This window comes from Lipotes vexillifer, unplaced genomic scaffold (assembly GCF_000442215.2).
Source record: "Lipotes vexillifer unplaced genomic scaffold, Lipotes_vexillifer_v1.1 scaffold1290, whole genome shotgun sequence".
NCBI classification, from domain to species: Eukaryota; Metazoa; Chordata; class Mammalia; order Artiodactyla; family Lipotidae; genus Lipotes; species Lipotes vexillifer.
In genome coordinates this window covers 316,729-342,842 of record NW_006785718.1, presented here as the reverse complement: position 1 = coordinate 342,842, position 26,114 = coordinate 316,729, and the positions used below count along the sequence as shown (strand labels likewise).

Sequence of the window (26,114 nt, the reverse complement as noted above, 5' to 3'; positions counted from 1 at the left end):
ATCTTCCCGGACCGGGGCACGAACCCGCGGCCCCTGCATCGGCAGGCGGACTCTCAACCACTGCGCCACCAGGGAAGCCCTGGACCTGCGTTTGATTTCCTTGTTCTCCGCCCCCCCACCTTTTTTTGTTTTTTGAATAACAGAAAGAATCAAGTTCATTCCCATTTAAGTGTGTTCTGTGATTGCAAATGGTGTCCTCTTGTATTCCTGGGACTATCTGACTGGGGGTTGCTGGAAGCTGAGACTTCAGAGAACTTCCAGCCTGAGAGTGATATGGTTCTTTTTTCTTTTTAGATGTTGGGGGTAGGAGTTTAGTAATTTATTTATTTATTTTTGCTGGGTTGGGTCTTCGTTTCTGTGCGAGGGCTTTCTCTAGTTGTGGCAAGTGGGGGCCACTCTTCATCACGGTGCGCGGGCCTCTCACTATCGCGGCCTCTCTTGTTGCGGAGCACAGGCTCCAGACACACAGGCTCAGTAGTTGTGGCTCACGGGCCCAGTTGCTCCACAGCATGTGGGATCCTCCCAGACCAGGACTCGAACCCATGTCCCCTGCATTAGCAGGCAGATTCTCAACCACTGGGCCACCAGGGAAGCCCCTATGGTTCTTAAGAAACTTTCAAAGATAGGGAAGCTATACCATCCACCTGTGAGTTCAGGTTAAGGCTAAGGGAAAAAGGGCTAGAACCTTCCAACAGATAACCTGCTAAGAAATAATTCCCACCAGAATGCCAAATAAATGAATGGAAACAAAACCAAACATACAAATGAACAAACAAAAATTCCAAGATCTTGAAACAAGAAAGAAAATGAGTGTGGCGTCTCCCAACTCTATTTGTAAGAGTAATTGATTTGGTGATAATCACACTAAGAAGAGCTAACGTCTATTGCCAATTGAGGCCATGCCAGACACTATTCTAAGCAGTTGGTAATGGTTCCCTCATGTAATCCTCAGGAAAACCCTATGAAGTAAATGCTGTTAGTCCTATTTTACAGATGAGCACACTGAGGTGAATACACACAAAGCCAGAAAATGTTGGCATGTGACCACGAGCTGGCTCTTGGCCATGCTTGAGGCAAGTTCATACATCTGCCTGGGTAAGGATGTCCTCTGGGGGCCAGTCTTGGGTGACCTGCTGACCTTCCTGGCTGTATGTGGCAGCTGATGCTATATTTTCTATTGCACAGCATTATAGCTCCAGGAAAGTTTTCCTTTTTAAAGCCACATCTCCAGTCTGTTCTATCTAGCCTCTCCTCAACCCAGTTGGTTTCTAGATACAAATCCTGCAGCTATGTCAAACCAGAGGGTGAGTAAGAGAGAGTATCATGCAACGAGCATGCCCTGGATTCATGCAATGTGTGGGCCTCTGGGACACGAAGATGGAAAAGCCAAGGTCCTGGGACTCAAGGATTTCATAATCTGGTGGTGGCGACAGACAAGTGAACAGACCATTCCAATACATGCAACAAATGTTATTATAGTAAGTACAAATAGCACTTAATTTGTACCAGGCACTCTTCATAGCAATTTTCATAGATTTCTCTCATTTAATCTTCACAACAATCCCATGAGTAGCTGTGGTTATCATTTTGCAGACATGGAAGTGGAGTCACTGAGAGGGTGAATGACTTAGCTGTAAGTGAAAGAGACAGGATTCTGAGTCCAGACAGTCGGGTCCCAATCCTGCACTTTTAACCAAGCTGCTCTGTGGCCTCTGTCCTGATGGAGGCAAGCATGGAGGACTCTGGGAGCACAGAGGAGGGACTCTCCATCAGGCAGGGAGGGGCCTTTCCTGATGAGGGGGCTCCCAAGTTGGATGAACTGATCTGTAGAACCTAGTCCATGACTAGCCCAGACATGTGTTGGGGGAAAAGTATTATAAAAGGGTGCAGGCACATCATAGGGTATATTTTGTGGTTGGAAGCAGTGGTCTGGCAATGTGGCAACATGGATGTACCTTATGAACACAAGATGGAATGGCAAAAGGAAGACAAAGAATGGGACCTGTAGCCCAATGTCATATATGTAAAGATGCACGCACAGAAACAATATATATACATTATATAAGAACGTATATAAATGAAATGATTCCTATCAAACAGAGTTGAACGGCTGCCTTTGGGGACGGGAGGGGAACAGGAGTGGAGAGGGATAGGATGAAATAAAGCAAGAGAAGCATGATGATGACAATGTGCTCTGAACTGAGGAGAATAACTATGTCAGTCTTGGGCCCCTGAGAGAGGAGGAAGATGATCCTTAGGAGCGTCTGTGAAGCGCTCCTTTGCTGAGTTTTGACCCTTCCTCCCTTCTTTTTTTTTTCTTTTTTAATTAATTAATTTATTTTTGGCTGTGTTGGGTCTTCGTTGCTGCACGCGGGCTTTCTCTAGTTGCGTTGAGCGGCGGCTACTTTTCCTTGAGGTGCACGGGCTTGACATTACGGTGGCTTCTCTTGTTGCGGAGCACGCGCTCTAGGTGCCAGGGCTCAGCAGTCGTGGCTCGCGGGCTCCAGAGCACCGGCTCAGCAGTTGTGGCGCATGGCCTGAGTTGATCTGCAGCATGTGGGATCCTCCTGGACCAGGGATCAAACCCGCGTCCCCAGCATTGGCAGGTGGATTCCTAACCACTGCACCACCAGGGAAGCCCCCCTTCCTCCCTTCTTCCATGGGTGTAGCAGGAGCATCAAGTTGCTTCTTCCGGTGTAATCCCACCCCCCTCCTCCTCGTTGACCGGTGCAGGGATGGGCACCTGCCTCAAGCACGGCCAGTCATTTCACTTCCTTCTATAGATGGATTTAGTGCCCAATAGAGTTGCTATAGCTGAGGGTTAAGGGCAAACTCGAGGCAAAGTAGATTCAAACCCTGTCTCCACTGACTTCCACGTGACCTTGGGTACGTGGCTTAGCCTCTAAGTCCTGGGTTTTCTTGTCTGTGAAGTGGGAAAATATAATAACCCAACTTACAGGATTGTGTGAAGATTTAACGAGTGAATGAAAGGCATGTACAGTGCTTAGAACAGTGCCTGCCATACAGGACTCAATAAATGTTGGCCATAATTGCTTCCTAAGAACTTGGGAATTGGGAGACTAGAAAAAGGGCTGTATGGGTAGCTGATCAGTATGCCAAGGAGTAAGTCGCTTCCCGTTGTGTGGAGCATCCTCATTATTTTATCCCCATGGGCCATAGAAATATCATCATTTTATCTAACACTGGCAGGTGGAAAAGGCTGGGAAGCATTGCTGAGCAGGAGCCAGTCTCTGGTTCAATTCCTGGAGCCTCACTATACTGAGACCTTGAGCTCAGCTCAGTATTTTTCCATTCCATCTAATATCCCTCCCCACCTTTTTTGCTGAAGTTAGTTTAGCTGTATTTCTGTCGGTAACCTATAGAATCCTGATAACGAGGGTCATAATGGCATTGAAGACTCCAAGGCTCAGCCTCTTAGCTCATCTCCACATGCGGTCACTTCCACGGTGTCATCCTTACAGTGAGAATCATCCTTACATGCTGATTACTGAGTTAAAAATTCTTGAAAAACAAGTACAAAACCATATATCCCTCTTGCTGCCATGATCAAGTCCCAGTTCACACAAATGGTGGCGTAACAACCTTAGCACACAGAATTTTGTAAAATCTGGATTCTACACAGAATTTTCTGGGGTGATGACACATTTGTGACTTCATGAGCTTTAAATATGTTGATGAAAGAATCAGTTCCTGCCCTTACGCATTTACCCCCATTCTGGTAAAGTTCTATTTACCATTTCCCAATAGAATGTTTATACAACTGTTTTTGAAAAAATGTTTCAGTTTTTGGAAAAGGTGGTCAAGGCTTTATTGGGAATTCAAACTTGTATATCAAACAGATAATTGATGGATTTAAATTTCCTAGAACAAAAGTACCGAGGAGAGATGTGAAAGTGTTTCAGGAAGGAGGAACAAACAGAAAACCTTCCCTGACTTTTGGAAGTCAGAGAATAATCAACACACTGATTTAGGCAATTTCACTGCTTTGAAGGCTTTCAAAGAAGACTGATTTCTGTTTGTTCAGCCACCAGTTGGAAGTGCAAAGATCAGGAACATCAAAAGCTTTATCTGAGCTTCTAAATGTGTTTGTGAAACCGCTAATACGCCATGAAGACATTTCTCAGAGATCTGCATTGTGGCGGTTTATATCTTTGTTGGTTTGACAGGTGCCATCTGATAGAGTGGGTGGCCCTTCCAGCATGCCAAACGCCTACGAACGCCTTCCAAAGGAAAGCCAGAGAGAAAGGAAAACCAGCCATTTCCTGTGACTGGGAGTCAGAGGCAGCCGAAGGGGTCTGTAATGACTTCCTGAGGATGTTTAGTCAATCACTACTGTGGTTAAAAGGTTTTGCGTGACGTGCGTAGTCTATACGTCCCAAGTAGCAGTACTAAATCTTCAGAATCATAAAGAAGATTAGTCACCCTTCAGTAGGAAGTAAAACGTCAATAAAGTTTACCTGAGGGAGTCAGTCCAGGGCGGATAGCGTACTCCATAGTCTCATGGACCCATAGTTCCTCCTGTTTGCTTCTCTGCCTAGTGTGCTTCCATCCCCAAGTTCACTTCATGGTCCAAGTCTGCTGCTGCTCCTTCAACCTTCCAACAAGAAAGAGGATGGGAGGAGACGGGCATGCCCATCCCCCCAGCTCCCCTTAAGGAGACTTCCGGGGAGTTTCTCATGCTACTTCCGGTTATAACCCATTAGCCAGAATTTAATCACATGGCTACATCTAGTTATGAGGTGGGTTGCAGGATATAATCTAGCTAAGATTTAGGGGGTCTGTTACCATTAAAAAAAAGGTAGAATGGATTTTGAAGGACAAGTAGCTAGCTCTGCCCCATCATCCTTCAGGACTCAGCTCAAATGTCCCTTCTTTAGAGAGACCATCTGAGCCCATCCTTTTGGTAGCAGGCTATCCTCACTTACTGTCACAGAACCTGTTTGGTTCCTCCATAGGAATGATCCTTTGTTTATTTCTTTGCTTTTACTTTTTATGGCCTCACTCCTCGACTAGAATAAAGTTCCTTGAGTCCAGGAATCTTATGTTTTGCTGCTCACCACTCTACCCGCAGTGTCTCACAGTGCCTGGCACCTGGCAGAAACCTCATAAACATGTGGAATGAGTGAACAAATCATGAATGAGGAGGGCCCTTACAGAGAAAACCACTGTGGCACTGAGATTAAATATATAAGCTCTGGGGTTGGACAGTCTTGATTAAGATCTTGCCTCACCTCTTATTAATAATGTGACTGTGGTCAAGTGACTTAACTTGTCTAAGCCTTGACCTCTCTATTTGTAAAAATGGAGGGGAGGGCTTTTGGAAGAATAAAAGGAGTCCATACATGTGAAGTGCTTACCTCTCTGCCTATTGGAGAGAAAGCAGTCAATTTTATACACGACCATCAAAATAATTTTTATTTTTGATATTTTTGGGATCTATCTAGTCCAAAGATTCAGAGGAGGCTTCTTGGAAGAAGGGATCTTAGAGATGAGTCCAGTGGACAGGCAGGAGTTAACTAGACCGGAAAGGGGTGAGGAGAACATCATAGGGAGAAGGAAGCGCACGTGCAGAGGTCTTGGGGCCAGTGTGGCCAGAGTGAAGAGAGGAAGAGCAGTACATACACAGAGATGGGGAAGGAAGACAGGGCTAGAACATGCAGGGCTTCCATATTGTGAACTTTATCCCAGGTGCAAAGAGAAGTTACCAAAGGGTTCCAAGCAGGGGAGTGCATAATCAGATTTGTAAGGTATAATATCATCCTGGCTGCGGTGTTATCAGGAGGGGGATGGGGTTATCACATTAGAGTAACTTCCGTAGATGAGAAGTCTACTGTATTCACACTTTCAAACTCATGTCTGCCCCTATCAAACATTTGCGAGGCTCTGGGCAAAGGGAGCGTAGAGCAGCAGACCAGCCTGGGCTGGCTATTCTTGGGCTTCTTGATTGCGAGAGAGAGAAACTTTTAGATATGCCTAAATATTTAAACAGTATAAATGAAAATTAACAAACCGTTCAACTAAATGTTTTCTAGCATCCTGTTTTGAAAAATATACATACATCATGACTAAAAGTCAGAAAAATATCAGAGATGGTTGAATTTAATTACTATTGTCCGTGCTTGGGTGTTCTGTTATTGGATCAGACATACATAATTTGCAAATCATTATATATGTATTCCATAAACTTTATTTTTCTTGTCTTCAATTCAGCAAAATCATGAATTGTGTTCTTATAATCCAGGTTTTCATTAATTTGTACTCCACTGAAAATAATGTTCTAAAGGACTAAAAAATAAAATGAATTTGTATTCAAAATCTAGAAAATTTGAATATATTTAATAAAGACATAAATTAAAGTGAATATAAACAATTAAAAACATTTTGTATATGTTTTCAAAAAAGTTATTATTATTCTACAGTGTTCAAAGTTAACTACTGAAGCCAGGGCAACTAGCCAAGAAAAAGAAATAAAAGGCATTTAAATCGGAAAGAAAGAAGTAAAATTATCTCTGTTGACAGACGACATGATCTTATATGTAAAAAAACTCAAAAGATTCCATAAACTGTTAGAACTAATAAATGAATTCAGTGAAGTTGCAGGTTACAAAATCAACATATAAAAATCAGCTGCATTTCTATACACTAACAATGAACCATTCGAAAAGGGAATTAAGAAAACAATTCCATTTACAATAGCATCAAAAAGAATGAAATACTTAAGAATAAGCTTAACCAAAGAGGTAAAAGACTTGTACACTGAAAACAACAAATTGCTGCTGAAAGAAGTTGAAGTCACAAATAGATAAAGATATTTGCTATGGACTGAATGTTTGTGCTCCTCCCAAATCCATCTTTTGAAGCCTTAATCTCCAATGGATGGTATTTGGAGGTGAGGCCTTTGGGGAGTAATTAGGGTTAGGTTAGGACATGAGGGTGAGGCTCTCATGATGAGATTGGTGCCCTTCTAAAAGGAGGAAGAGACTTGAGATCTCTCCATGAGCACACACCAAGGAAAGACCATGTGAGCGTGCATTGTGAAGCTGACTGTATACCAGCCAGGAAGAGGGCCTTCACCAAGAACTGAATCTGATGGCACCTTGATCCTGGACTTCCCAAAATCCAGAACTGTGAGAAATAAATGTCTGTGGTTTAAGTCACCCAGTCTACGGTATTTAGTTATATTAGCCCAAGCTAAGTCACCAGCCCTTATTTGTGGATACTGTTAAGATGGCAGTACTACTCAAAATGATCAACAGATTCAGTGCAGTTCTTATCAAAATCCCAGTAGTGTTTTTTTTGCAGAAATAGAAGATACATCCTAAAATTCATATTTAATGAATTTTAAATATGGAATCTCAAAGGACCCCAAATAGTCAAAACAATCTTTAAAAAGAACAAAGTTGGAAGTCTTATACTTACTTATTTTAAAACTTATTATAAAGTTACAGTAAATCAAAACAGTGTGGTACTATAACAGAGACAGACATATAGATCAATGGAATAGAATACAAAACTTAGAAATGAACACTTCATTCTATATGGTCAAATTATTTTTGAGAAGTGTGCCAAGACCATTCAAAGGGGGAAAAGACAGTCCTTTTCAATAAATGTTGTTGAAAAAACTGGATATCCACACTGAAGAAAAAGAATGAAGTTGGACGCTTACCTTATATCACATATAAAAATTAACTCAAAATTGATCAAAGGTGTAAATATAAGTGTTAAAACTATAAAACTCTCTGAAAAAAAAGTAGGGGAAAAGCTTCATGACATTGGATTTGGCAGTGGTTCCCTGGAAAAAAACACCAAAGGAACAGGCAGCAAAAATGAAAATAGACGGGACTACCCCCAAATTTAAAAATTCTCTGCATCAAAGGATACAATCAACAGAGTGAAATGGTAACCCATGGAATGAGAGAAAATATTTGCAAATCACGTCTCTGATAAGGGGCTAATATCCAGAATACATAATTAACTCCTACAACTCAGTAACAAAAAACAACCTGATTAAAAAATGGGGAAAAAATGTCTACTTGAGTACATATTTTCCCAAAGAAGATATACAGCTGACCAATAAATACATGAAAAAATGCTCAACATCACTAATCATTAGGGAAATGCAAGTCAAAACCACAAGGTACCACCTCACACCCATTAGGATGGCCACAAAAAACAAACAAAAAACAACACCCCCCCAAAAAAAATTACAGGGAGGAAAAGGAAAATAACAAGTGTTGGTAAGGATGTGGAGAAATCAGAACTCTTATGCACTCTTGCTGGGAGTGTAAAATGGTGTAGCCACTGTAGAGAACAGTACAGTGTTCCCTCAGAAAATGAAAAACAGAACTGCCATATGATCCAGCAATTCCACTTCTGAATTTAAGCAGGATCTGGAAGAGATATTTGTACACCCATGTTCATAACAGCATTATTCACAATAGCATTATTCACATTATTCTCTCCTGGTTGATCCACCAAGAATAGATCAACATCGATGGATGAGTGGATAAACACAATGTGGTATAAAATACAATGAAACATTATTCAGCCTTAAAGAGGAAGGAAATTCTGACACATCCTACTACATGGATGAAACTTGAGGACAAGTGAAATGCCAGTCACAGGACAAATACTATATGACTTCACTTATATAGGGTACCTAGAGTAGTCAGATTCAGAGAGAGAAAGTAGAAAGGTGGTTGCCAGGGGCTGGAGGCAGAGAGTAATGGGGTGTTATTGGTTAACTTGTACAGAGTTTTGGTTTTACAAGATGAAGAGTTCTGAAGATGGTTGGTGGTGATGGGTGCAAAAAAATGTGGATGTACTTAATGCCACTGAATTGTACATTTCAAAATGATTAAGATGATGGATTTCATGTTCTGTATATTTTACCACAATTAAAAATAATAAATGTTAAATGAAAGAGAAATATAAATTATAATGAATAAGTATCACATTTTAAATAAAAATATTTAAAGTGAACATTTTCTTTTTCTTAACATCTTTATTGGAGTATAATTGCTTTACAATGGTGTGTTAGTTTCTGCTTTATAACAAAGTGAATCAGCTATACATATACATATATCCCCATATCCCCTCCCTTTGGCGTTTCCCTCCCACCCTCCCTATCCCACCCCTCTAGGTGGTCACAAAGCACCGAGCTGATCTCCCTGTGCTATGTGGCTGCTTCCCACTAGCTATTTATTTTACATTTGGTAACGTATATATGTCCATGCCACTCTCTAAAGTGAACATTTTCTACTTAGATTTAAAAATGTTTGTTGGATATTATTAATTTTACAAATATAAAACTATTTGCAATTCTAGCATGAAATGTCCATCTAGTTGCCAATTTAAGTTATGGATATTAGATATTAAATAATATTGAAAATATTAAATAATGCACTATGTACAACTGTTGCGAATACCATGCTTGTTCATGAGTATGTTCAGAACCACAAATTGGAACAGGATGAGAATCAGGAAAATGGATGCTCCACACTTCTGGGAAACAATACCTAATTATGCAATAGCTATTGCCTTCTTGCTTTCTGAGAGGAAAGATTTGACAAGTTAATGAATTTGTATTTTCTTCTTGAGTACTTTTATTCCTCAAATCTTCAAGTTCTGAGGCAGTGTCTATGTTCACAACATTCGGATACTGTTGTCTCTCAAAGGCAGGACCCAAGGGCAGCATTTCTTTGGAGCCAACATGGCATTCGCCTGAAAGTGGATGCTTAGACTCATGCGTCTTGCTGTGCCTGCCCTGAGTGCCAGATAGCTGGTGACAGAAGCACCCATATAACCCTCAGTAAGTTTGTTGTTGGTGTGTGTTTGTGATATGTGGGGTCTTCTAAAAGCACAAAGCTCCTCTTTCTTGGGCCAAAGAATGGCACTGTTCAAGCCCCACTTTCTATTCCTTGAAATGAAAATGAACCAGTCAGACTGGATCTGTCCACACAGTGAAGGCTAGAGGGGTCACTATCCAGAGGGTTTATGTTTGTCTGAGTGGGATATTCGGGTTTGAATTTTTTTAGATTTCAGCCACATTTTATCAGCTCTGTGATCTTGGAAAAGTAACATATGAGGTGTATATCCGTGTTTTCTCATCTCTAAAATGGGGATTAAAATAGGACTGACCTCACTGTGTTGGGTGATGATTAAATGAGAAAATGCATATAAAGTTCCCAGCAGCATAACTGGCCCAGTCTGGGTATTAGATGATGGTGATGATGATTTGGATGGCAAGGCAGAGCTTGGGGAAAATTCATGTTCCATTACAATCTCTGGGATAGACTGGCTGGTACTTAGAATTAAGAGAACTAATTGGATTAGAGTGTGACTTTATCATCAAGATCTAAGGCACAACTAATTGTTCTTTAAGTCTGGAAAATAAAACAAGGCTTTCTGAGGTATCATCAAACTCATAGATAGTTGTACGGCTGCTTGAGCAGAACTGGAATGACCACCAATGATAATAAGAACATCAGATTCTCCAAAGGACTTGAGCATGCTTAGGATATGCTGCACATATATGAATGTTTCTCTGTCAAGTTTCAGGGCCACAGAGAGGCTCTAATGTCCAGGGAAAAGGTCTTTGCCTGAAATTGTGTAATTGATTGGATGGAAGACCTGATTTGGTGAAAGCTGAGTTTTACGTACAAAACTCCGCTAACCATTGCTTTCCACCGTTCCTTTGCTGAACTGTGGATCATCTAAGGGAGAGGAAAGAAAAAAAGGAAAGCTTCAAAGGTAATTCCTTTCTGCTTCAAAAACAGTCTTGGGTTTTCTGGTTTAACAGAGAATTGAGAAGTAAGCATGCATCATTAATTTCTATGCAAAAACATTCTTCACTTCAAATGGCAATTAGCTGATAACATTTCTATCCCGTGTCGTGCTGAGATTTTTACGCTAATCATCACAGAGCAGTAAATTAATCATTTGGGCACAGTTAGAGAGGATGTATATTTCATGAGACAGATATAGATATCAAGATCTGTTTGATATTTACTCAAGGTAAGTGGGAAGCATCTCAAATTATTATGAGGGGAGCACACCGAGCAAATAGGACTGCGTGGCAATGAAATGTATGCAGTGCAGACACATGGAGATTTTCAAAACACTCTTGGTGTCATTAGCGTAATTATTGTGAGGAAGTTGGAACACTCTGGGAACTTCCACTCCAAATCATTCAGACACACCAGAACCCTCAAAACCACATCGTAACAATGTCAAGGGAAAAATCAGCAATTGACCTCCTTTCCCTCTAATCCCCTCCCTTTTCTGTTACAGAATTCACCTTTTTCACATTGTACAATATCTAAATGGGTTTCTCTCCTCGATTTGCACTTAAGTCTACTCAGCCACATGAATCAGCTTGACCCTAAAGTCACATTGGAAAGCTGCTGCGTGCACAGGAACTAGGCCACCACTCAAATGAGACACGGTTTCTTAGCAGAGGAACAGTGCCTTTGACAATTTATGGAAGAAAATAAGAGAATTGTACTTGAAAGTGCCTATACCTGTAGTGATTCAAGGGCACGTGCCAGGCTCCATAGCTGCCTGGGAGACCTAAGCACTTATGATGTGCGAGCGGAGTTATCATGGGAAAAAACTCTGCAGACCCCTCTCTTTCTTCATAATTCTTCCTCCCCCCTCTATTTCCCCACCCCCATGTGGTTCTCTGTAGGTCCTGTGCTGTCAGCGCCACTGATTATCCCACCAGCCAACGCGCTCCCCAGCCTCACACATCCACACCGTCCCGCAACCCAGTCCCTCCATTCTCCTACAGTAAGGCAGCAGTAGAGCGCCCTGGGAGGACATGCTTTCATCTGGCCATATGCAATTATTATCTTTTCAGGGAAATAATAATATTTTTAATTACTATTATGTCCCTAATATTTTTCAGGGACAACTTTATGGGGAAAGGCAAAGAGATGGAATAAAATCACTTCCTCAGAAACAGTTCTAAGATATAGGTGAGGAAGGTACAAGCCCACACCCCATGCAGAAAGTGGAGGGGGAACAAAGGGCCCTGTTTCCTGGAGGGGCTGGGTGGGTACAGTGCCACACAAGGCAGTTGGTGGCGGGGGCGGGGGGGAGGTGGAGTCTCGCCAGCTGGTGGGAACTAGAGGCTAGACTATCACTTTGTGATGGTTTTTCTCTCTCAAAGTGGCTCTGAACTTTAAAATTCTGGAGTGAGTGGGGAGGATGGTGGTGGCAATGAGTGGAGAATACAAAACGGGACATATATCTGAGCTCTGCCGTCTCTGAGGGTGATCTAAAGATGCTGCTCAGGGTGACAAGCCGAAAGCACAGCAGCTCCAAGTCAAAGGGAGGTAGACCATGAGTGTAGCTGTGTTGCTACTGAGAAGTCCCTCTCTGCTGATCTTGAAGGGAATGGAAGAAATTGGTCCAATAGGACATAAAGTGTTGCTCCATTTTAGGGAGCAACAAGAAGGCAACCAGCAGCCTATGCGTTTACATAAATGATTATATAGGTATTTATTTATATATATTTATACATCATTTAAAATTTATGTAATATATATGATATTTCATATAAATATATATATACAACTGTATAGGACATATTTTTTCTAGAAAATAATCCTTGAAACTAAAGATGATTACCAGCTAAGCCACAGAGTATCTTTGGACTCTGATAATTCATAGATGCCATGAATTTTAGCTCAGTCTTTGGACAGTTCGTGAAATCCTTGAGAATCTACATTCCCGAACTGGAATCAAGTAGTGAGAAAAGACTGATTCAAAATGTACAAAATGTAAAAAGTATATGGGTGTATACATTGGACACAAAATATTGAAGTGAGTCCTACGATGGCACTAGCTTACCTTGAGAGAGTTTCCAGTCACAGTTGAGGAAAGGGAAACCCAAGCAGAGCCCGGGAATCACCATGAGTTGAGGGAGGATTCTGAATGTCCGGGGAGGCCAAGGCAGTGAGAGTTCATGGGACACAGTCTCAGAGCGGGGAGAGCCTCACAGAATGAGATGCCAGAGACCTTCGGAGGGTCCCCCACCCCTCCCCAGCTGAGCACCGACAGGTGTATGTGTTACAGGGAACTCTCAGAGGCTGGGAAGAGCCAACTGAAAGGGATAGAAGAAACAGCACTAGGAGCTCCAACAAGGACAAAAGTAGTTTGTTCCGCCCATCAGAGAGGAAAATCTCATAACTTATGGGGCATCAACAGAGCATTCAGAGGGCTTAGCCCTAGTAGTTAGGCAAAATTAGCCCTAGACTAAATGCTCCTATAATTCTGCCTCACAGAGCTTGGTTAAAGAATTGGGATGTGCTGTATTTCTCAATCCAGCATGAACCTGAGAGTGACTGGATTTTGGATCGAGGTGGAAGACATCACCTTGTAAACCGCATGACCAACATTACTCAGTCAGAAGATCTATCTTCTTGTGTCTCTGCATGGCCACTGTAGTGGGAACTGACAACCATGTGGGTTACTTGCAGTCCAAGTCTCCATTTATGGCTTCTGTCTCCTTTTGTGAAGATGGAATACAAATGGGACCACCTAAAGCACAACTGTGAAGACCTCCCTCTTTGGCAGCTTCCCATGTTTCCTGCTTAAGCTTATTCCCTTGCTTGAGAGAATTCCAGGACTTTCCTGCTGGTATTCAGTTTAGCTCTCTCTTGATAGGGCTCCATGTTAGGAATTTTTATCCTGTTCCTATCATTACCTCAAAGAAGAGAAGGACTGAGGAATGGAAACTGAGAAATGGACTTGCCACAAGATTAAAGGAGCTGACATTCCCCAATCAGAGGACATTTATTGTGAAGCTACTATGTACTGTGCACTGTTCTCGGTGCTTTCAGATGTGTTTCGGGACTGTGCCCTTAAATTAGTCAAGCGATTCAATCACTTGTTTTCAATCTATTCTCAACAGGACGCTACATAGGAGATATGAAGTGAGAGTCGAATTTGTTTACTTAGAGACGACTGTTCTACTATTTATTGAGAAGTCTATGTTTTATTTTTTGCTGATCTTCTGTACCAACCTGGCCATAAATCAAGTCTTCATGAATGTGTGATTCTGGATCTGGACTCTCTATTCTGTTTCGTTGGTCTGTTTATCTACCCTTGTGCTAATGCCATGCCATCTTAAATACTACAGCCTGATAAGAAGTCTTGATATCTGGCAAGGTAAGATAAAAACAAATCAGTCAGAGTAGGCTGTGGTAACAAAGTCCCACAGATTATCAGTGATACTATAATATCAGTGTCTTTCTTGCTCATGCTTCATGTTCATTACAGGTAGACCAGAAGCTGGGTTGTGCCTGGTCATCACTCTGGAGGGGGATTCCTGGAGCAGGCACTCTCTGCAACACTGTCTTTTGCTATGATGGGGAAGAGAGAGGACGGCAAAATCACGCACTGGGTCTTAAAATTGCCACCCAGAGGTAACCACTTCTGCTCCTGTTTCTTGGTCAAAAGCACATGGTAATACCAAATTACAAGGGATCAGGAAAGTACAATCTTGCCTAGAAAGAAAATCAAAAATATTTGGCAATCACATTAATGGCTACTATGATCCCGTACTTTTTCTTTTTCAGGAACGCTGGCTACTGTTAGTTCTTTGTCATCCAATTACCTTTTAAAATCAGCCTGGTACGTTAAACCAAGCAACAAACCAATAAACTAAAATTAAGAACTCAAATCCAAAAAAATCCCATTGGGAATTTTTCATTGAGAGTGTATTGATTCTACAGATAAATTTGGGGAGAATGGACATCTTTACTATTGAGTCTCTTCCAAAACTTAAACATGGCATATTTATCCAATTATTTAGTTCTACCTTAATATACTTCAGTGAAGTTTTATCATTTTCTCCCTAAAAGAATCTTACACATCATTTTTGTAAAATTTGTTTCTAGATATTTTCTATTATTAGATGTTAATGTAAGTAACATATTTTTGGTTGCATTTTCTAAGTATATGTATAGAAATGCTTTTCATTATATTTGTTGATTTTTCTCTCCAAACCTCCTAAACTTTGTTTTTAATTTTGATTTTTTTTGTGGGTTCTTTTGAATTTTCTACGTAGGCGATCATATTTATCTACAAATAAAAAGTTTTCTTTCTTCATTTCCATTGCTTAGACTTTGTCCCCCCTGCCTTTCTGTAGTGGCCAGGACATCTAAGATGCCATTGACTAGAGGTAGCTCCAGTGAGCACCCGTATCTTATTCCTTATCTTAAAGGAAAAGTTTTTGGTATTTCATTGTAATTGTGAGATTTTAAACTTTTTTTGGGGTAGGAGGTTTTCATCAGGTTAAGGATGTCCTCTTTAGTTTTATCATAAATGGATTTGGGATTTTACATGACTCTTTTTCTAACGTCTTTTGTGGTCTGTAGTTTCTCTGTAACACGTCAGTGCAGATTTCCTCTCGTTTATTCTGTTTGGGATTCATTGGGTCTCTTGATTCTCTGGATTGGTATATTTCATTATTTCTGGAAAATTTTCATTTATTATTTATTCAGATAATTCTTTGTCTTATTTCTTCTTTTCTGGAACCCCGATTAAACATATATTAGGGCATGTAACTCTATCTTTCATATTTTTTAACCTCATTCATATTTTCCATATCTTTTTCTTTTTGTGCTAAATTCTCATTAATTTCTTCACTATTATTTTTAGCGCATGAATTCTCTTATCTGCAGTTAAGTTGGTCCTATACTTTTCAAATTCCATTTACATTTCTAGAAGTTCTATTTTTTTTTTTTAAACAATATGCTTGGTCACCTTTTATAGTCCTTTACTCTCTATTCTATTTTCAATCCCTTCTTTTACTTCCTCAAAACATAATAGGCATAGATTAGAAAATTCTTGATTTAAAAATTGCAACATCAGAGGATATTGTGAATTAATTCTGCTGTTTTCTTTTTTGGACTGCTGTTGCTCAGAATGCTCTGATTCCTGTTTTTGTTTTTTATTTTCTTGACTGTGTAACTTTATCAGTGGGAATTTCTCTGGACCCTCCATTCAGCAATTACTTAATAACAGGACTTTTCCTTATGGTCCTCAGAGTTATTTTTAGTTCACCATTGTATTGAGCTATAATCCTTTGGGGTTCCAATTTCATTGGGGTTCTCTAGTGTCCCTAATACGGGATTTGTCTATAGTCCCCTGAGCCACTAAAAGCTGTGAAAATAGAAATTTAAGTTCACCACATTCTGCATATTTTCTCAAAAAGAAAAGCTGGTTTAATGTGCTATATATCATCTTGGTTCATGCCTCCACTTAGTTTTTGTCTAATATTCTTTACCTTTTAATCAGTTAATTCATATATTTAAGAAAGTGTTTCTCAGATGTTAACCAACATCTTTAGTTTTCAGTGTAAGTGTCAGTCAGTGTACCAGTCGGCAACCTTGCCAGAAATGAAAGGCCTTTTTAATTATCACCATTAATAAAACTGATACTTTGTCTTCTCCTTCTAAGAATTCAGTTACGTGTATATCAGGCCACATATATATTAGATCACAGTCTAATGATCCATTCTGGTGTTTGTTTTCCTTCACTTTTCTTTCTCAGTGTTTTAGTTTGGATAATTTTTATTGATCTGTTTTCAAGTTTGTTGATTCTTTCCTCAGTTTTATCCAGTCTGCTGATGAGCCCAGCAAGGATATTCTCCATCTCTGATGTTGTATTGTTTAATTTTAGTACTTGCATTTGATTCCATTTTATAGTTTTCATGTTTCTGTCGAAATTCTCCTGTTCATGTTTATAGACCCATTTTCCCACTAGAATGTAACCTATTAATCACAGCTCTGTTAAAGTTCCTCTCTGATATTCCAACATCTGAGTTATCTCTTTTGTCTGGTTTTCTTAATTGCTTTAACTCTTGACAATGAGTTTTTCTTGCATTTTTGGGTGTGTCTTATAATTTTTTTTAATTGAATACTGGACATTGTGTGTGGAAGAATAGTAGAGATTATTCCCAGAGTAGAAGGGGATCACTGTTTTGCTCTGTGAATATGATTTAGCTTCTCTGAGCCTCAAACTTGTTATCAGAAAAATGTGAATAAGCCCCAACTTCATAGATATATTATGTGAAATATATAAACCATAAAAGTAAAATAGTATTATCATTTGTTTGTTTGGTGACAGATCTTTAATAAGGCGACTGGATTTTACATACTTGATTTTTTCCCCAAATGGTGACTTTTTTCTGTGAATTCAAAAAATTTTAACCTCATTAAAAAATTCTAATAATATAAAAATGTACAAATTAGAAGGCCAGTTGCCTGCATACATTCAATTAAGACTGTACTACAATTGTGTACTCCTCCTTCAATGAATAACTTAACAAAATATTGATCACTGTATTTAATGTTCGTAAATACATGCATAAAAGCCAGAGGTCTTCCAAAGCTTTATCCAGTATTTACTTTCAAAGTAGAAACAGTATTTTTAATATGTGGTGTAAAGAAATTCCCTCACTGTGATCCCTACCATTGGCTGATTCTTTGTGGGGGTGGGGCTTAGTCCTTACACTAGGAACAGAGAATTTGGAAAGTATCAAGAAAGATGGTATCAGAAAGTATGAAAAAGTGTTGTGCTTTGTAAACGATCACGTAAAATTGTTAGGTGAAGCGGGGCTTCTTGAAGCTGCAGACCCAGGATTCCTGGCCAGTAAGGACAAAAGTGCCTTGTCTCTTGTTCTTGCTAAGACCTGGGCAGCATTTCTTCCATGTCTGCAATGACATAAGAGACAACAGCCCAAACAGCAGCAGCAACATTCATCTGCTTTGGATCCATGGCAGTCATGGTGTCTCCATGGGAGTGATGGAAGGAGAAATATTTATATAGGTCATCAAGTAGACTGGCTCCTGGGGAAAAAAGAGGAAGAATTCTTAGTGAAGTATTTTGACAGGCATTGCTGAATAGCGGCTCAGAAACCACTGCCCCCTTCCCTGCTCCTATTATACGGGCTGCGATGGCAAAATAATGATGTTCCCAGCCTCTCTTGCAGCAAGCAATGGCCATGTGACACTGTTCTGACTACTAGGATATGAAGTGGCAGGAGGTGGGTGAGTTCTAGGAAAGCCTTTACTTGGCTGACAAGAGTCAGTAAAATGCCCTCATGCTGAATTAGATGAGAAGTTTGGAACTGCAGGGGGCAAAAAGCCCACACACTAAAAATGGCAGAGTGGAAAGACAGAAGGAGCCTGGATTTAGAAAATATTGCAAGCCCATTGAATAAGCTCTACACTGCCTTCTTCTGGACTTCCTGCTACCCAAAGGAAAATAAACTTTATTTGAAAAGCAAGTGATACAATACCCTCTTTATTTATAAAGAGACAGTATTTCTTTCGTATTAGCAGAGTGCACATTTTTTACCTCCCTGGATACAAAAGAAAGTCAGTACTCCTTTGCTCAAGTTTTTCTTCTCAAATCATTCATTTACTTCCAATAAAATTTTCCAGCAATCTCCAAGGGCACCAGCAGGAGTCTCCGCCCCACTTAAGAGCTTTCTTGTCACTCTAGTGAAGCTTTTCTCTAGTTTCAGCCGTGGATCAGAGCCTCGAGGCATCTTTACACCTCCTAGTCATCCTTTAGAACCTACCTGGCCCATTCTGTGGGTTCCAACTGCAGTTCTTTAGCCTCTGGAACTAATTTATTTATTTACTTACCATGTTATTATGAAATATAGTACCATACATACATAAGGTTGTAGAGAACATAATGTATATTATAAACGGTGACAAGATAAGAGTTCACATATGTCCATGATTCAATGCAAGAATGTCACCAGTACCTTTGAAGCCCATCTTATGAGCTCCCTCCCACGCATCCCACCCCATGGATCCTTTCCTCCCTCCAGAGGAGGGAGGTGCCCACTATCCTGTTCTGCTTGTGTATTAACCACTCATTGCTTTTCTTTATAGTTTTACCAAATAAATATAATCAACACTCTCTAGGGTCTAAATGTAGGAGTGGAATTGCCGGGCTATAGAGCCACATGTGTGTTTAACTACATCATGCAGTTCCAAAATGTTTTCCTTTTCTGTTTATCCTCCCATTGTCAGTATATGAGTCTTTCTCTTGCTTCACATCGCCTCTAGCACTTGGTGTTGTCAGGCTAAGTTTTGCTAATCTGCTAGGTGTGAAATATTACTTCATAAGGTTTTAATTTTTTAAATTATTAATGAGACTGAGCATGTTTTCACATATGCATTTTTTGTCATTTATGTTTTCTCGTTTGGAAAATGCCTGTTCATGCCCCTTGCCCATTTTTTTTTTTTTTTTGCGGTACGCGGGCCTCTCACCGTTGTGGCCTCTCCCGTCGCGGAGCACAGGCTCCGGACGCACAGGCTCAGCGGCCATGGCTCATGGGCCTAGTCGCTCCGCAGCACGTGGGATCTTCCCAGACCGGGGCATGAACTCGTGTCCCCTGCATCGGCAGGTGGACTCTCAACCACTGCGCCACCAGGGAAGCCCCCCCTGCCCGTTTTTGAATTGATTTGTTTGTCTTTTCTTATTGATTTGTAGGCGTTCTTGATATATTTTAGATACTAATCTTTTGTCGGTCGTTGGTTTATATAAATCACTTCCCAGTTTGTGGCTCTTTTCACTCTGTTTATCATGCATTTAGATGAATAGATGTTCTTACTTTTAATATAGTTGAATTTATGAATCCTTTCCTTTATGATTTTTATATCTTGTTTAAGAAATCCTCCCTACCTTTATATCACAAAAATAGTCTCTGGGGTCTTATTCTAAAACTTTTAAAGTTTTGCTTTTCATTTTTAAGTTCTTCATTCATTTAGAATTGGAATTCATTTTGGTGTAGGGTAGGCTTCTATTTTTATTTTTAGTTGTTCCAGCAAAATTTGACTAATACATCCTCTTTCCCGGCTGGTCTGCACTATCAATTTTGGCATATATCAGATTTCCTTGTTGCTTTGTTTGGGGGCTTTCTAATTCTGTTCCAGTGGTCTGTTTGTCTATTCCCAAAACAGTATCACAGTATCTTAACTACCATTGCATTCTAATTCTTGTTATCTGGCAGGGCAAGTTCCCTCACTTTCTCTTTCTTCTCCTTCAGGAATATCTTACTATTCTTGACTGTTTGCTCTTTCAGATAAAGTTTAGGATCATTTTAAAATTGTACGAAAAATATTTTTGGATTTTGATGGGAATTGTGTCAATCTACGTATCAATCTGGGGAGAACTAGCATCTTTATATTAGGATACTGTGTTTTTATCTATGAAAATGGTGTGTTGATATGTTTCTGTTTGTTAAGTCTTCTGTAATGTCTTTCAAGTTTTGTAATACAGTTTGGCATGCCTTTTGTTAGTTTTCCTTCCTCCATGGCTTATACTTTTTGTTGCAACTGTAGATTATACATTTAAAAAATTTTGCATTTTCTGTTTGTGGCTTTCCATTTTTAGTATCAAGGATATATATCTGATTCATAAAATGGGCAAGTGATCCTTCTTTTTCTATACTCTGGAATAGTTTGTGTAAGGTTAGAATGATTCATTTCCTGGTCATTTTGTAGAACTCCTTACGAAACCATCATCTAGGTCTGATACTTTCTTTATGGTAAGAATTTTAACTAATGATTCAATTCCTATCACGGTTATTGGGTTATTCAGGTTTCATGTTTCTTCTTGAATTAACTTTGGAAATTACGCTTTTCTAGGAATGTGTGAGTTTTTCCAAATATTCAGTAATCAGCATAAAGTTGTCAGTAATATCCTGTTCTTATCTTTGTTTATGTCTGCAGCACCTATAGGGAGTATGCTTTTTCATTCCTGATACTGGTTATTAGAGTCTTCTCTCTTCTTTGTTCATCAGTCTTGCCAGCAGTTTGTCAGCTGTGTTACTCTTTCAAAAAAATAAGAGAGACAATCTTGTTTTGGAGGGACATTCTGTAATTTATAGCAGTTTTCTTTCATTGACTTTTACTCGTATTTATTATTTCCCTCCTTATTCTTAGGTTGATTCACTTTTGTTTTTTTAACTTCCTGAGTTGAATGCTCAGTTTATTACTTTGCACACTTTCCTTATCACTGACATAAGCAGTAAGACTACAGTCTTTCCCCTATTACTGCTTTAGCTCTCTATATCCCACCAGTCCTGATGAGTATTTTCATGATCACTTAGTTCTAAATATTTAGTAAGTCCTACTTTGATTTTCTTCTTTAAGCCATGAGTTGGAATGTGTTTTCTAATTTTCAAAGGTATGGGGTTTCCTTAGTTATTTTTTCATTTTTGACTTCCAGTTTAACTCTTAGAGAATGTGGGCTATATGATACAAATTCTTTGAGTTTTGCAGAGATTTTCCCCGTGGCCTACTGGATGATCCATTTTATAAATGTTAACATGTGTTGAAAAGAATGTGCTTTCAGTGTATCGTGTCTGTGCATTAAAACAAGTTTGCTCATTGTATTCTTCAAATCTGTTAACTCCTCACTGATTTATTGTCTATTTGGTTTACCAATTTTGAGAGAGATGTGTGAAAATGACCTGTGATTTGGGATGTGTTTATTTTTCTTGTAGTTCCAGCAATTTCTCTTTTATATATTTCGAAGTTATGCTTTTAGGAGCACATAAACTTAGAATTACATCTTCCTGGTAAATTGAACATCTTTATTTATTTTAACGTCTTCATTGGAGTATAACTGCTTTACAATGTTGTGTTAGTTTCTGCTGTATAACAGAGAAAAATCAGCTATATGTATACATATATCCCCATATCCCCACCCTCTTGCGTCTCCCTCCCACCCTCCCTATCCCACCCCTCTAGGTGGTCGCGAGGCACAGAGCTGATCTCCTTGAGCTATGTAGCTGCTTCCCACTATCTATTTTACATTTGGTAGTGTATATATGTCAATGCTACTCTCTCACTTTGTCCCAGCTTGAACATCTTTATTAAGATGTAGTCATCCTCGCCATTTGTAGTAGTGCTTTTTGTCTTGAAGTCTAGTTTTACGTAATATTTAATATAGCTATATCTCCTTTTTGTAACTTCATTCTTCGTATGTCTTTTCCCATCAATTTACTTGCAATCTGCCTCTGTCCTTATATTTACAGGGCTTTCTCTTACGGATAGTTTAAAGTTCAATTCTTAAAATCTAGTCTAACAATCTTTGATTTTTAACTGGAGATTATAATTCATTTACGTAGCTCGTGATTATTGTTAAATTGGACTCATTTATATCATCTTAGTTTTTGCTTTCTATTTGTTCATTTGTCTTCTAAGTTTGTTTTTTTTCTTTTCCTTTTCTTTCTTGCTCTCCTTCGTGTTGATTTTTTTTTTTTTTTCCTCCTATCAATCAATCATTCCTTCCCCCACCCCAACTCCACTCATTTGGAAGTTACACACTTTATTTCAGTTCTCTCAGTGGAGACCTCAGATGATTGATATGGCTTACATATTTATTTAAAGTTAATCAATACCTTATATAAGGACACTAGGGCCCCAAGTTTTGTCTCCTGTCCCAGACACACTCACGCCTCATTAAAACCCATGCTCTAGGAGAACAGGGATTGGCAGATACCCTTAGACAAAGGCTCTGGAGTTTTCTTACCTCTTACAGATTCTCACTTCATCATTTTTCACCCCTGAAGAATTCCCTTACTTTGCCTTACTAAGCCATGTATTATAGAGAGAGTTATTGTTTTATCCAACAATTATTTTTGGCAGGGGGAGCTAGGTGTCTGTCTGAGAACTTCCGGTCTACCACATTACCAGAGTCCTCTTCTCCCAATCCTCTACTTCCTGCTTTTGTTCCTGAGCCCTCTGTTGCCTCAGGATGCTGTCCCGATTTTCTCTACACCGACCCAAGTTTTAAAAACTTTGTACCAAGGTTTTCCCCTACTTATCTCCCCGGGCTCCTTGCTCTGGAGTAGGACATGGATTTCCCTCCATTCATTCATAGTTCACACTGAGTTCAGCTATGTTGCTATCAATCAATCAAACACAACCCAAGCCAGTGATGCAAAACAACAAACGTATAAAAGAAAGCTCAACAACTCTCAACCCTCAACCCTGACGATTAATGGCTCCAATACCTGTCAGCAAATATCCGAAACAGGGTGTATTTATTAGGTTGATAACACCTATCAAACCCTTCACCTGTGTTGAGGAGGCTTCTTCCTCTTCAGTGATTTTTCTTTTTCAACTAGTAAAACAAACATGTTTTCTGTTGTTCCGATAGCTCTGAAAGGGTGGGATCTCACCATTATCCAGCCTAATAATGTACAACCTTCAGTGGGGGGGCTGGAGCTGAGGTTCGTAAGTGTTCAGGAAGTTCAATCCAATTCAACTGGACAAATACTTGAGTTCCTACAACATTCTAGGCAGTGGGCTAAGACATAAAGGTGAAAAAGAGAGCCTCTGCTCTCAAAAGCTTATTCTGCAGTAGAGGCAGAGAAAATGCGTCCACAAATAATAATGACACAATCAGAATGCACTGAGTGCTATGGGCAAAGGGCAAAAAATAGTGGATACCTTATGTAGTTGAATGACCTTCTCTGACCCCTAGACTAGGTCCCCTTGTTGTGTGCTCTCCATACATCTCCCCTCGTAATCTTCACCATTCTTTGTTATAACTGCTTGTTTCACGCTTGTTTTCCCCACTATATTGTAATTAATTTCCCTGAAGGCAAGGCCACTGTTTTGTTCTCCACCCGTGTCACCAATGCCTATAACGTAACACCAAACAGATGAGGAATGTGGATTTGTTGAATGAATGAATGAAATCAGAGAAGTGTATAAGTGAACTGGGCCTTGGGGGTGCTGTATCAGTCAGAGCCCTTGCAGGAAACAGATGGGACACTCCAAGAAGATAACTTGGAAAATTTAATGAAAGGATTATTTACAAAGAGTGGTCAGGGTTAAAGAAAACCAGTAAGGGATGCTAAAGGAGAAGCAAGGGAGGCCATTTCCACCCCTAGGCCTAAAAGAGCAGAGAAGAAAGTAGCTGTAGCTGCAGTTGTATCTGTTGGAGAGGGTCACCAGAGGAGCTGTGGTTGTTTGAAGCCAGGGAATCACTCCCCTGCTGGTGCCTCTCATATCCTACAGGCCTCCCTTGGCCAAACCCAATCATAAGCCAGAGAGCAGTCCATAACCGTTAGCCTCCAACGGCACAGTACAGGGTAGAGAAAGGTGAGGATTGATAAGGAGTGGTACGAGAGAATATCTAGCACAAGTACTTAGGCTGTCAACAGACCGAGGTGGGGACACGGATATTCCAGGTGAATAGAACATGTGAGCATTATGTGTGGGTAACCTGGGTTAATTACAGGCAGAGAAAGTTGGCAACTAACGCTATCTTTGAAAGTTCCTAAATAAGGCTGAAAATAGACTGAACACAGTTCATAAATGGGAAGGCTTTGGAGGCCAACGGGCAGGAAGGTGGGGAGACGGGAGCTGCACCTTAGGGAGACAGTCCAGAAAAATGTGGAGGTAGAATTCTGTACACAATCGTGGTGGTGAGGAGACAGCTAGGAAGGAAATACAGTTTGGGGGACAGGTGACAAAGACCAGGGCCAGATGATGATAACCCAGCCTCTGAAATTCTCTGGAAAGCAGGTGTACAGAGATAACCAAACTTCCAGTGAAAAGCCCAGTGGTCCATTTTTAAACCAGAAGACACTTTACGCCATGAACTCACAGCACAACCTGAGAGAGACAAATCTGTGTGTTTACTTTGGTAGGAGCTTCTAGAAGCCTTTTAACAGAAACCATGACATTTTAGAACTAGTTGAAGCTGCTGAGCAGTATGTGCTCTCTGGATCCCAGAGAGCATCAGCTGGATGTCAAATTCATCCACAAGTTAAGGGCAAAGTCAAGGAGTTCAAAGAATGGAAGTCACTGAGGGCAGATAGAAGATGAATCAGAGCTGTGGATTTCAAGAAACAGAAAAGGACATTTAATTCCAAGAGACAAAGTGCAGCTTGCTAGGGGCTGATTTCCTCCCATTTAGAGTTTCCTAAAGAAGACACAGCATGATGGCTGACAGACAAGGCTCAAAATTCCATATTGAAAAAAATAGAAGCAAGAAATATTTGTGCATGCCCTCTTCAAGGCCTCTGAAATTCCCTGTCTCAGACGACCGAAAGAAACTGACTGCCAGATGGCTGGGAATTTGGCTGCCTCCCTTTAAAACTAGTGACTTAAGGAAAGTATTTCCTCAGAGATCATCTAAGTTCCCATGAGCAACGGACAAAACTGAAACAACTCCAGAAGATCTGGTACCACCAGTGAGAACACTGATAGCCACAGGAGATAGGAGAGCAGGCCTGCTGGCAGCCTTACAGCTCTGTCTCTGCAGTTCCAAGGAGACATTTTGTCAGTGACAGCCACTGATCGAAAAGACCAGCACTGAGGGAGGGCCTGCATTGCAATTTCTGAGAGCACCCGACATCACAAGGTGGGGGGCGGTGGAGGAAATGTTAACTGTCCTTAGGGATAAATTGCACAGTATCTTCTGACAGGTATATGAGCTCTGAACAGGGAATCAAATCAAATGATTTTTAGAAGGTGAAAGCTGGTAGGAAGGAGCCTGCTCTGAAGGCCAGTGTTCCCCCCTTGGAAACAAATTACAGCATGATTAGGACAGTTCACCTTTAGGAAATTAGTTCTAAGGGAGGTTTGGAATTTAAGGATGTGAAGACATATCCCTGAGCTTGTCAGTCAAAGAGAAATTGGGCCTAGACAGGGAGATACAGCTGAGAGAACACAGGGGTTAGAGTCAGATGATAGGACTGCGTTCCAGTTCAAACTCCTGTGCTTAATATCTGGGTGAATTTGGGAGACTCACGTAAGGCCACTCAGCCTCAGTTTCCTCATGAATGAGTGAGGGCTAATGATACCCGAGTTCAAGATGCTGGTGACGATGAGTAAGCACTCAGTTGATACTTTACTATAAGATATTATGTATCCACAAGGTTAACCCAGTATATCCACAACAGCATGGTCATTTAAATAAATACAACTTGAAGGATTTAAAATTCTTATTTAATAAATCAGTCAAAGTTCTGACGATTGTTCTTACAGATGGAACAGTTGGACCACGAGGTCGACTCTATGTGACCCCCCCCCCCC

General features: G+C 40.2%; 1 protein-coding gene across 1 annotated transcript in view; it reads right to left on the bottom strand.

The window, feature by feature from the left end:
• Window positions 1–17,718: 17,718 nt before the first annotated feature.
• The window catches only part of LOC103073786 (carboxypeptidase Q), a gene marked incomplete at its 5' end in the record, with an annotated part of 266,138 nt that continues 257,742 nt past the window's right edge, over window positions 17,719–26,114 (bottom strand). Inside the window, one exon of the mRNA XM_007458056.1 lies at window positions 17,719–17,882. Within this exon, the coding sequence (XP_007458118.1) occupies window positions 17,719–17,882 (164 nt within the window). The remainder of the gene's footprint in view (window positions 17,883–26,114) is intronic.